The 12,778-nt window shown below is 34.8% G+C and overlaps 2 protein-coding genes across 2 annotated transcripts; both read left to right on the top strand.

Annotated features, from left to right (window-relative positions):
* The first annotated feature begins 647 nt into the window (after positions 1 to 647).
* LOC113706594 (premnaspirodiene oxygenase-like) lies at positions 648 to 2,768 on the top strand. Its single transcript, XM_072063004.1, has 2 exons — positions 648 to 1,755; positions 1,969 to 2,768. The coding sequence occupies exons 1-2, from the start codon at positions 862 to 864 to the stop codon at positions 2,602 to 2,604; spliced, it is 1,530 nt and encodes a 509-aa protein (XP_071919105.1). The 5' UTR covers positions 648 to 861; the 3' UTR covers positions 2,605 to 2,768.
* A 4,355-nt stretch (positions 2,769 to 7,123) lies between these two features.
* On the top strand, positions 7,124 to 9,015 carry LOC113706593 (premnaspirodiene oxygenase-like). The gene is made up of 2 exons (XM_027228520.2): positions 7,124 to 8,161; positions 8,252 to 9,015. Exons 1-2 carry the CDS (start codon positions 7,259 to 7,261, stop codon positions 8,882 to 8,884), a joined length of 1,536 nt encoding a protein of 511 aa, XP_027084321.2. The 5' UTR covers positions 7,124 to 7,258; the 3' UTR covers positions 8,885 to 9,015.
* Positions 9,016 to 12,778: the final 3,763 nt, after the last annotated feature.

The following is a 12,778-nucleotide window of genomic DNA, read 5'->3' on the forward strand; positions in this document are numbered from 1 at the left end:
AATTAGTAAAAATCAAATGAAATGATGAAAAAATTCGTATATCTCGTCAAAATTGATTCATATAATTTAAAGTTTCTTTATTCTTATGATTTTCACTTTTATTGAAAACTTGTAAAATACAGTGTGCAATCATGTGACACTAATTAAAATCACTAGTTCTATATGAGAAGAGTGATGTTAAGTTAATATGTGAGAAAGTATAATTTGTACTAACATTTTTAGTGTAAGCGGAGAGTTTCGAACCGAAACCTCTACCATACACTCCCTTTCTCTATACCATCCAACCATACATCCCCGCATAATTTGTAATTAAACCTAGCAAATAGTTTTTAGAAAGATAATTTGGTTTTGAGCATTTTATGATATTCCCTGTTCACATATTTTCCTATATCAATTAAGTAGTAGTAGCAATTTAGAACACAATCATTTCACTCAGTTTGTCGGCATTCCCAATTTTCTTTTTGAAAGGGATAGAATCATAGAATGAATAGTAGGGGGGAAAAAATTGAAGGAATGATTGTGGGAATTGAATTCAAAATTATGAGGCAGTAGAGTTATCATCTAAAGATAGAGATAGAAATTGGTTGGAGCCTTCCCAAGCAAAGGATAGGAAATATGTGGCTTCCGTGGTTCAATGGCGGTTTTGGACCGTTAATTAAAATTCTACACACGATTATCAAAAAAAAAAAAAATAAAAAATAAAATTCTACACACTTGTGCTTGACTGACAACCTCCACAGGCGAGGAGCCGGATCCCTTTTCTTGACTACAAAATAAAAAAAAAAACGAGGAGGAGTAGTTGAAATAGAGGCAGTGCGGACCGTAAAGAAAGCATACGAGAAGGTAGAGCCATTCGACCCAATGGAACTTCCCTTCACCTTCATTTCTCTCTTTCTTTTCCTAGCCTTTGTTTTAAGTCTCATCAAGGTATTGAAGAGATTAAAAACAACCCAGAAACTACCACCATCTCCATGGAAGCTACCTTTGATTGGACATATGCATCATCTGGTAGGTTCCCCATCGCATCAAGGTCTCAGAGACTTAGCTCGGAAGCATGGAGCTTTGATGCACCTTCAGATGGGTGAAATTCCTTCAATTGTTGTGTCGTCTCCACGTTTAGCCGAGGAGATTATGAAAACACACGATCTTTCCTTTGCGGATCGGGCAGAGTTTCTTTCAGGTAAGATCGTAGGCTATAACTGTACTGATATTGCTAGCTGCCAATATGGTGATTACTGGAGACAAATGCGTAAGATATGCACCCTGGAACTTCTAAGTGTTAAGCGTGTCCGATCATATGGCTTCATCCGGCAAGAAGAGGCTTCTGTTCTTGTTGCATCGATTAAGGCTCTGGCTAGTGCTGGAGAGCTAATCAATGTTACGGAAAAACTAACCTCATATACAAGTTCTACTGTTTGCAGAGCAGCATTTGGGAGAGTAAGCAAAGATAATTACTTGGCATTTTTGCCACTAGTCAGGGAAATAAATAGCCTTTCTGGTTCTTTCAACATTTCTGATCAGTTTCCATCCCTCAAGATTCTTCATCCACTCATGTCACTGAAGAATAAGCTGTTGGATGTCCACCACAAGGCAGACAGAGTATTGGACCACGTAATTGAGAAGCATAGAGCAAAGACAGAACCAGCCATAGGTGAAACTGACCAAGAAGATCTAGTTGATGTTCTTCTAAGAGTTAAAGAAGGTGGTAACCTTCAGTTCCCAATTACCAACGATAACATCAAAGCTGTTATCATGGTAAGATTCTTTCCCTTCTTCACTTCTGGTACTCTTTCAGGTTCATTTATTTTATCAAACACGCTGACTTTAAAGATAAAGAACCTAGTATTTAGACTCTAATGATAGTGAAAGCGTGGAGGAAGTAAATCAACGCCCTTCGAGTTCTAAGTTTTAGCTTCGTGATTAACTTGCCTGTTTTGTTTGTAACAAAGAGTTTTGGCATCGATGCAGGATATTTTTCTAGGGGGAACTGAAACTTCATCTACAACAGTGGAATGGACGATGTCCGAGCTGATGAGAAATCCAAGAGCGATGGTCAAGGCACAAAGGGAAGTACGGAAAGCCTTCGTAGGAAAGAAAACAATTGAAGAAACTGATATTCAAGAATTGAAGTACCTAAAGTCGGTGATCAAAGAAACTTTGAGGCTACACCCTCCTGTCCCTCTATTGGTTCCCAGAGAATGCAGGCAAGAAACCGAGATTGATGGGTATATCATTCCCATCAAGACAAGAGTTATAGTTAATGCCTGGGCGATCGGAAGAGACCCCGAGTATTGGGATGATCCAGAAAGTTTCAAACCAGAGAGATTCGAGGACAGTTCCGTTGATTTCAGTGGATGTCACTTTCAATATGTTCCATTTGGTGCTGGAAGGAGGATTTGCCCAGGAATTTCATTTGGTTTAGCAAATGTTGAGCTTCCCTTGGCTCTTCTGCTCTACCATTTCGACTGGAAACTCCCAAATGGTCTCAAACCCAATGATTTAGACATGACAGAGACTATGGGAGTAACTGCGCCAAGAAAGGACAATCTTCGCTTGCTTGCCACTGTGTATGATGCATCACTTGACGTTAGCGCAGAAACATAGGGCATGAGTACTTCCGGTGTTACTAACGTTTCAGAAAAAAAAAAAAAAAAAAAAAAGAGTACTTTCGGTGAATATGTGGGAAGTGGCTTCCAAGTCATTTGCTATATTCACTCTGCTTTGGGTAAATTTCCTTTAAGATATAATAATGATATTTGCTTTAATAACACCTTGCACTAGTGTTTTAATACCATAAAAAAAGAAGCGTTTGTTATGCTTTTACAGAATTTCCAATGTAGAATAGCAGTAGCATGACAGACGCTTGCGAGTCAAACTCACAGATGCTATTCTTCCGATTTTTTCATATTTCCAAATAAGCGCCTAAATTAACTTAATTAAAGAATCAGCCCAATGCATCACCAAACTCTAATATGATGGATTTAATTTGGGTTTTACAAATTCGATTGGATAGCTTTGGAAATGTTGTTTCTAGCATGAATTGTTTTTTTTTTTTAAAAACACTTCAAAAAGTCTTGGGTTTCATCATAATTGCTTTTGGTGAAATATTTTCTATGTGAAGTGGTGGAAGCGAGCGGAGAGTCTGCAAGGTAGGTAGAGCCGTAGAGGGGGTGTTGGGAATATGGAAATTTAGGAGGGAAATTATATTAATGCTTTTCTATTTTCATGCCACGGGACAAACACGTGACTTGTCTCGTGCAAATCTCGAACGGTCGAGAAGCATCGCTAACTTGGTTTCAAGTTTTGCACGGCCATAATGCTACTTTCCTTCTAATGTGTTACAACCATTATAATTTACTACTAGGAGGTGATCACCGCGCAAATACGTTGAAAGGAAACATTTGTTCTTGAAAAATTCATGAATAATTACGTCTTGATATAAATAATGGAACTTAGCAGTTGAAAAATTTATTAGCTTTTTGAGTTTCATTTACCATAGTAGTAACGGACAAGGAACCACTCGAATTACTTATTGAAATTGTAATATAAAATTTGGAAGAAATAAAGAAGGATATTTTTTATGAGAAGGTATGAAGCATTTATGGTGCATATTGATTCTCAACCTAAGTATCAGCACCACCTATGTTAGAGCATTTGTGGACTTTTTTGGCTGAATATTGGGCAACCTTGATCTCTTTAATTTCCTTTGATGCCTTGGGAATTTGGCTAATTCGAAGAGTAGCACTGCCTCTTTTTGATCTTTTACGTGACAGACAAAATGGCAGTTTTAGCGTTAAATATTTTGATTAATTCATTATTCTCACGCTTCCATTCTGCGTCATTTTATTTATATTCATTTTTGTAAGCACAGTTTGCTGTCGTGCTCGCACTCGTGGTCCTGATTTTAGATGCAATTGTTTCACATCGATCACGATAATATCGGTCTTGAATTGGGTGATGCACACATTTTAACAAATAATATTTAAAAATTCTAAAAAATTACTAAAAATAGAAAATACCATAACAAATACAATAATGAAATTGAAATTGCTAAATGTATATGTTAATATAGCCAATCACTAATTCACTAATTCAATTAAAGAAGTTGATGTTGTTCTAACCATTAATGTCAAAGGACCACCAATATGGATTGATCTTAATGTTAAATACACTTCATATTTCTAAATACATGATACATGAAATCCAAATCATAATCTCCAATATGATACAGTACAATTATAGCCACAGGAGTCAAATATATTTGTAATAAAAAAGCACTACCTATCATAAAATAATAACTATCCTATGACTAGAGAACTAATTTAATATAGAAAAAAAAAGAAGAGTAAATCACAAAAACAAACATTAGTTTCAAAAAGCGAAAGAAAAGGACCTCTAAGCCGAATGAACGAGCCTGAGATCTGTCCTAGAAGATGGAGCCACCAAATCTCTTGGGCCTAAATTTGATGTTTTGACTGATTGGGTTAGTAGACTAATTTATTCATTTATCACCTTTTTTTAAGGCAAAAATATCAGCCCTCGTCATTCTTTTATCGATGCTTTTCCTGGCTCTCGGGTGTCCACTCTCTTTCCTTGGGATGGTTGCCCCTCCAGGGCCCTCGGGGCGAGGGTTGGGGCGGGGGGAATTTTTTTTTCCGTTTAGAAACGGGGCAGGGGCGGGGGAGTATACCCCGGCTCCATTCCCTGCCTCGCCACCCGCAAAAAAAAAAAAATATATATAGATATAATTATATATAATATGTAATTTAATTAGTTATAAATTTATGATAATGATATTATTAGTTAGATGCATTATATAATGTATATTAGTGTATGTAATATAATTGATATTATCAATTATACGAATAACTAGACATGTCTACTAATAGAATTTATTAATTAGTTATACTAAATTTACTAATACATTTATACTAAATTTTTAATTACACTTAATAGAATAACGTTTTTTCTAAAAAAAAAGTACAAACACAATAATGAATTAGTGATTGTATTTGTACCAAAAGTGAAAACTTAATTATTTTAATTGTATTTATTTCATCATGTTGGATTGTATTCAAATAACTTTTGTTTGATTGTTTTTATGAGTTTCAATTGTAAAGTTACAATGAATAATAACTTGATGATGTGTTAATATTTTAATACTTGATTCTTTATTAAAATTTAATTATAATAAAATTTTATTAATCCCGAATAAAAAATTTTATTAACTCCGCGGGAACACCCATAGGGGAAGCGGGGTGGGGCGGGGGACGGGACGGGGGACGGGGGGGGGGGAATTAATAGGCAATGGGGCGAGGGGCGGGGGATATTTTGATTAATTCATTATTAGCGGGGTGTTCGTATAACTCCTTCACCTTCTCACGCTTCCATTCTGCGTCATTTTATTTATATGCATTTTTGTAAGCACAGTTTGCTACTTTGCTGTCGTGCTCACGCTTGTGGTCCCGATTTCGTACGCAATTGTTTCACATCGATCACGATAATGCCGGTCTTGAATTGGGTGATGCACACATTTTAACAAATAATATTTAAAAATTCTAAAAAATGCACCGTTGCCATCCCTACTCTTTCCCCGATCTCCTTAGTCCTTCCCTTTCCTCTGTAATTAAATCAAGAAAAACCTTCTCAAATCTCAAATGACCTCCCAGAAATTATATCCTTCAATTTATTTATACCAAAAATCTAGAATGATTGAAGAGAGATGATTATGGTGAAAACACCCATCTTTTTCTCGGATTTTAGTGAATTTCTAGTCATCGAATATGCTTCTTTGTTGGTTTATATCAATTACTTGATGATTGTTTGGTTCCTATTGCTTGTTGAGTTTAATGGAAGAAAACAAGGGTTTTATTTGGATTGCAATTTTCTAGAGTTTTTTTTGTAAAAAAAATGTACCGTAGAGATTTGAAATATGTGAAACAAAAAAGTTAGTGAAAAATATGTTCACAAAGAACGTACGCAGTTACTGAAGACTTATTCTAGACCATTTGCCATGACATCCTCATGATATTTTAAATTTTTAGAATTACTTCATATATGTGAAATATCTATTCGTGCCATTTCAACTTTTTAAAATTACGATTTAACTCTAAATTGTTTAAAAGTTTTTAAATTTCTTGCTAACTTTAATGTTTCTCATGATTAAATTATTTTTAAAACTAATTATCTAAATAGTAAGTTAAATTTTATAACTTTTCAATATTTATTCATAAATAATATATTTGATACATTATTAAGATTTTATTCTAGTTTGTTCCTTTTTTTATTTTATTCTTTATTCATTATTCACACTTGGTACAATATAATATAGTGATTATAAAAATAAACTTATTTAATCTATTTATCATTGCCATAATTTTTTAAGTTACTTTCATCGAACTAATTTAGTTCTAACACATTTTTTCAACAGCCTGAATCAGACTTTTGTTGTTTTATAAACCTAATCCCAGAATTAACCTCAAAAGCCGGCAACTCTTGAGGCAATCCCAGGGACTTATATCCCAACCCAAACCCAACCCCAACCCCGATGTGGGACAAATGTACCTATAGGGGGGACCTGCTGCTAAGTGGGATACTACCACCCAATACCCTTTCAACCCTGAGGCAATTTGTCTTTTTTCAACAGCCTGAATCAGACTTTTGTTGTTTTATAAACCTAATCCCAGAATTAACCTCAAAAGCCGGCAACTCTTGAGGCAATCCCAGGGACTTATATCCCAACCCAAACCCAACCCCAACCCCGATGTGGGACAAATGTACCTATAGGGGGGACCTGCTGCTAAGTGGGATACTACCACCCAATACCCTTTCAACCCTGAGGCAATTTAGTTCTAACACATTGATCAACCAATTATGCACTCATATAGTATTATTCATTTTAGCGGTCTATAAAATAATATATTAATTATTTGTGACATATTTATGACATCACAATACAATAGTTAGTCAAATGATTGAACCAGTGACAGTTAATGTCACAGTAAAATTTCTGTTTCAATGACCGATTTGGATTTCAAAACCTTGGTTACAGGTAATTTGATATTTTGGACATCGATATATCATCTCACCGGCATGCACTGAGTCGGTTGCGCATCGTCTGAGTCAACTCGGACTCAGAACGATATGGTGAACTTTTGTGTGGGTAAAAATAGTCATATAGTCAACGCCAACCAATTTGTAGAAATAGGAGGTACAGTAAACTGCAGAGAGAGCATCCAAGTAGAAAGCCACACAGACAATGGATCTACCCTTCAACTTCGTTGCTTTCTTTCTGTTCCTATCCTTTCTTTTAGCTTTGATCAAGGGGTTGAAGAGATCAAAAACAGCCCAAAAACTGCCACCATCTCCATGGAAACTACCAATTATAGGACATATGCATCATTTGATGGGTTCCCCCCCACATCATGCTCTCAGAAAATTAGCTCAAAAGTATGGACCTCTAATGAACATTCAGCTCGGTCAAATGACTGCGATTGTAGTAACATCGCCCCGTTTGGCGAAGGAGATCATGAAGACTCATGATCTTGCCTTTGCAGACCGTGCAGAATTCCTATCTGGAAAGATCATGTGCTATGATTGTTCAGACATCGCTTGCTGTCGATATGGTGACTACTGGAGACAAATGCGTAAAATATGCACCTTGGAACTCCTCAGTGCTAAAAGCGTCCGATCATTTGTTTCTGTTCGCCAAGATGAGGCTTTGCATCTGATATCATCGATTAAGGTTCTAGCTGGTGCTCGAGAACCAATCGATTTAACAGAAAAAGTGTCCTCATACACCAGTTCCGTGGTTTGCAGAGCAGCATTTGGGAAGGTAAGCAAAGATGATCATGCTGCATTCTTACAGCTAATGAAGGAAGCACTTCCTATAGCAAGTGCCTTTGATATTTCTGATCTGTTACCATCATTCAAGATTCTTCATCCCCTCCTATCAGTAGAATCTAAACTACTGAAGATGCACCATAGGGAAGACGAAATTTTGGAAAAAATAATTGATCAGCATATAGACAACCAAGCAAGAAGAAATATATCCACGGGCGAGTATGGCCAGGAAGATTTGATTGATGTCCTTCTAAGAGTTAAAGAAAGTGGTGAACTTCAATTTCCAATTACCAAGAATAATATCAAAGCTGTTATCCATGTAAGTGCTCAACCAATTTTTGTCTTATTACGATTACATCTTTTAGTTTCAACTCTCAAACAAAGATTCTATGCATTATATGTGATGCAGGACGTATTTGGAGCAGGAACTGAGACTTCGTCCTCAATAGTGGATTGGGCGATGTCCGAGATGATTAGAAATCCAGGTGTGATGGCTAAGGCACAGAGTGAAATAAGGAATGCTTTTAGAGGAAAAAACACGATTGAAGAAACTGATATTCAACAACTGCAATACCTAAGGTCAGTGATCAAAGAAACTTTGAGGCTACACCCTCCAATCCCTTTGTTGATTCCAAGAGAGTGTAGGGAGGAATGTGAAATTGATGGATATATTATCCCCGTCAAAACGAAAATCTTGGTTAATGCCTGGGCAATTGGAAGAGACCCTGAGTATTGGGATGATCCAGAATGTTTCAAGCCAGAGAGATTTGAAGAAAGTCCCATTGACTTCACTGGAAGTCGTTTCGAATTTCTACCATTTGGTGCAGGTAGGAGAATTTGCCCGGGAATTTCATTCGGTTTGGCAAATGTTGAGGTTGCTTTAGCTCTCTTGCTCTATCATTTTGATTGGAAACTCCCGAATGGCCTCGACACTAAGGATTTAGACATGAAAGAGACTGTCGGAATAACTGCTTCAAGAACAACCAATCTTCGCTTGCTGGCCACTTCCTATGATACATCATCTGTGAACTGTGATCCCTGATTTGAAAAATCGAGCTCTGTAAGCATAGTTTCCCTCTCCTTTCAAAGCCTATGATTTATTGAATGGAAACTTACACGGCCAATGTATACCTTATAATTTTCCCGGTGATAATGATATGTGCTTTTTTTTTTTTTTTTTTTTTTTTTTTTTTTTTACTTTTTATATCGACAAACGCTTTAGAATCAACGATGCCAAAGCAATGGAAGACCCCTTCAACTTCATTGCTTTGTTTCTTTTCCTATCCTATCCCTTGGTAGAGCTTTTGTCAACCAAACGAAAAGATGGAGTTGTAACTTATACCAAGGTTAAGGATACGATACATATGCAGTCTGATAATTTCTATGGTGCTTTAATTTTTTACAAACCGACCTTGAAATTGGTTGATATTCTCAAAGTGATCTAGAATATTAAATTTCAAAAGAACTCAGTACACAGAAAAGCATAAATTTTAGCTCATGTCACCATGACCATTTCTACATATCAAATGTATAAAATCGTATCGCAAATTTTAATTATTATTCCTTCCTTGCAAATGTTTGATTCCTGCGATTTTTTTAAAAGAGTAAATCTTATATATATTGACAATATACGTACTTTCATCGTTTTAAATTTATGACATATATGTAAAAGTTAAGTTTAAAATTTAAAATTTATATAATTATTATTAATTTAATGCATTCCTTTTCAAAATATGACAAATCACGGATAATAAGAAAAGAAACTACGAAATAATGGTGCACGACGATTGATGCGCGTAAGAGTTGCATTTTAAACCAAACGCGACACGTATTATATTGTCGTGAGAAATGGTCCTACACCGTATCGGCAAAATAAATATAACTCGTAATTGCCTTTTTGGACTAAAAGATGCCTTTTTGTGCCCTTCATGACAATCATGTGGCAAACAGACCCCACTGTTTTTCCAATAATTGGTGGCTCTATTGGACCTGGTTGCACGGCATATTCTGCCATGAGCCCCACAAATGGGCCCACATCTGGTCGTTGAGCATAGTGACCATTTGTGAGCTTCCGGTCGACATGGTCCGGTAGAAGCGCCGAAGCAAGATTAAATATGTGTTGTATAGCTATCATGCACCTTGCAATATCTCACCAAGATCTAGGTTAGGAAGACTTTTCTGCCCCTAAAATATATAAAAATATCTGGACGGCGGCCTGCTGCCAATTCAAGGGCTTGAACATGGATCTTAGCTTAGGAATTGGTCAGCAAGCTAAGGACTTGTTTGTTTGGGCAGTAATTTTTTAAAGAATAATTATTATATTTTTTATGAATATATTTTTTAATAATTTTTTTATTTTATGTATATTAAATCGTTACAGTAATATTTTCTATAAAAAATCTACAAAAGTACAATCCAAACAAAGTCGAAGACTGTTGGTTCTTGATTGCAGTGATTCAAACAGAATCTCCATGTCTAGATCGCTGGAGTCGAGGCCATTTGGGCGATTCCGGTCAACATGATAAAGCAAAAGAGCCAGACGAAGCTCAATATTGGCCAAACCAAAAGAATTCCCTGCACAAATTCTCCTCTCTCAACCAAAATGGTTTGGGAGGACTTGCAGTGCATTTCTATTGTCACAATTTTGCGTATGTAGTTTTTCTCATCAACATTGATGATAAAAGGGAAGAACAGTTTAGCTAGATAAAAACTACAAGCATTGCTACACTGTAATCAACTAAGCAGTGCAAAACAAAAACTACATGATATTGAATGACAAATGAAAATATTATTAGAAAAGTCATAGTTAGGCGGGTTTTTCACTTATTGCAAATCATTTCTTTACTGGTTATTCGTGCTACTCCAATAAATAGTTTAGTTAGTACTCGCAGTCTCTCTCTCAGGAATAAATTACTATAAGCAACTTAAAATGTGTTGGTTGCTTACTGTAAAGTGTAAACTAGGAATGGGGTCTCCTAAATTGATTCCCTACCCAATATATATATATATATATATATATATATATATAAAGAGATTAACCGATATTCATCCTAAGCATGGTTTTAAATAGAAGTGGCAAAATGGATAAATGGTTGATAAATGATTTTAGTTAAATGGATAGTGGATCAAATTGATCCAATCCAATTAAAACCATTTAATAAATGGATCTAAATGTATGTCATTTAAATGGATAGTGTAAACCATGATCCATCCATTTATCCATTTACTCTCCCAAATCCTAAATTTAAGATCCAAATATTTTTTTTCCAGAAAATATAGATCCCCAAATTTCTATTCTTAAATCACCTAAAATCTTTTGGTAATAACAAATGCTTGTACTACTACTCTATTTCGGTTCTTCATAAAATTAGTTTAGTTCCAAGAAAATTTAACTGCTGTGGTCAATTTAACCTTTCGTCGTTACTTTAAGTATCATTTTGTAAAGTAATGAACAATTAAGAACTTGGCTACATTTTTATAATTTTTGAATGAATTGAATACGGCTTTACAGTGAAAAGAAGTTTATGTTTCTAATTTTTTGCACTCCTGTTCAAGAGTGATGTCTTGAATAAAAGTGGAATTCTAATAAGAAATCTTATGTTATTTGACAAGTAAAATATTTTCATCACATGTGCACGTAGTACCTAAAAATATATGAAACTCCTTATTATACCATTGATATACAACCTACCTTATATCACTTAGTAAATTAGGTGTCTTTTTTTTTGGATTGTTGGGTTGGGTGATAAGGGGAGAGGGATTGCAAGTATGAGGATTTGGAAAAAAAAAAGGTGTCATTTACATATCTTAACCAATGTTGCGGGGACACTCGTTAGAAAAATTCTTTTTATAAATAAAAGAATTAAAAAAATAAAAAATATTTTGACACTGCATGATGCATTCTCGCTTTTTCTTTACTTAAGAATATAAATGTTTGCAATCATTACTACGTGAGAGTTTAATTAAAAAAAAAAGAGTAGAGACTAAAATATAATTTTGAAAAGGATGGAAGAAGCCTAAGAACTAGAAGCAAATAAAATGCAATTAATGTTATTTACAACTTGGCATGTGAGGAAGTTATGAAGAAAAGAATAGGTGGTCCCACAAAATTAATTTGACATATGAGAAAGTTACGAGGAAAAGAATAAATGGTCCCACAAGATTTTATCTCGCATTTTTATAAATGTGTTTTCTATTTTTTAAGTTAAATGGATGTATATGGATAAGATGGATAATCCATTTAAATCCACCAATATAATTGGATTTAAATGGTTATCCATTTAAAACCATTGAATTTATATGGATCATCCAAATCCATTTAAGGTTGGTTTATATGGATGGATTGGTGGATATGAATCCATTTTGCCACTTCTAGTTTTAAACCAGCTCAACCTTGATGGTTGAACCGGTTAGAGTTCCATCAATCTACTATCCAGTTTGATCAAGCCAACAAACCTAGAATTTGCCTTGACTCAGTTGAACCGGCTAGTTTGCTGCCACTAGTTGAATTAAGAACAAAGTTTTCAAATTTGGTCAAACTTCCAGATTAAATGATAATATGCATATAAATACAAACCAATTTCCAATACAATCTTATTTTCAACAAACTTATGGTAAATAACCTCATGCATTTGTGTCTTTTTATATACATTTTTTTTTTCATTTTTCTCTACCTTCCCCAAATTACACATAAGTATATTTCTCTTTTCAACTTTTGATCAAAGTCTAAGCACATATACTTTATGTCCTTTTTAAAAGGTTAATTTATTGTACTTCCTTTTTTTTTCATTTTTCTTATAGCCTTTTCACAATTTAGATATTCACTAAATATAATTAATAATCATTACCTAGTTGTGACATCATGGATTAATCATTTTGGCCCAACAATCGAACAAATAATTCTTGACCCAATAAATTTTCTAGTCAAAAAATAAAT

This window comes from Coffea arabica, chromosome 8c, assembly GCF_036785885.1.
Source record: "Coffea arabica cultivar ET-39 chromosome 8c, Coffea Arabica ET-39 HiFi, whole genome shotgun sequence".
Classification (NCBI taxonomy): domain Eukaryota; kingdom Viridiplantae; phylum Streptophyta; class Magnoliopsida; order Gentianales; family Rubiaceae; genus Coffea; species Coffea arabica.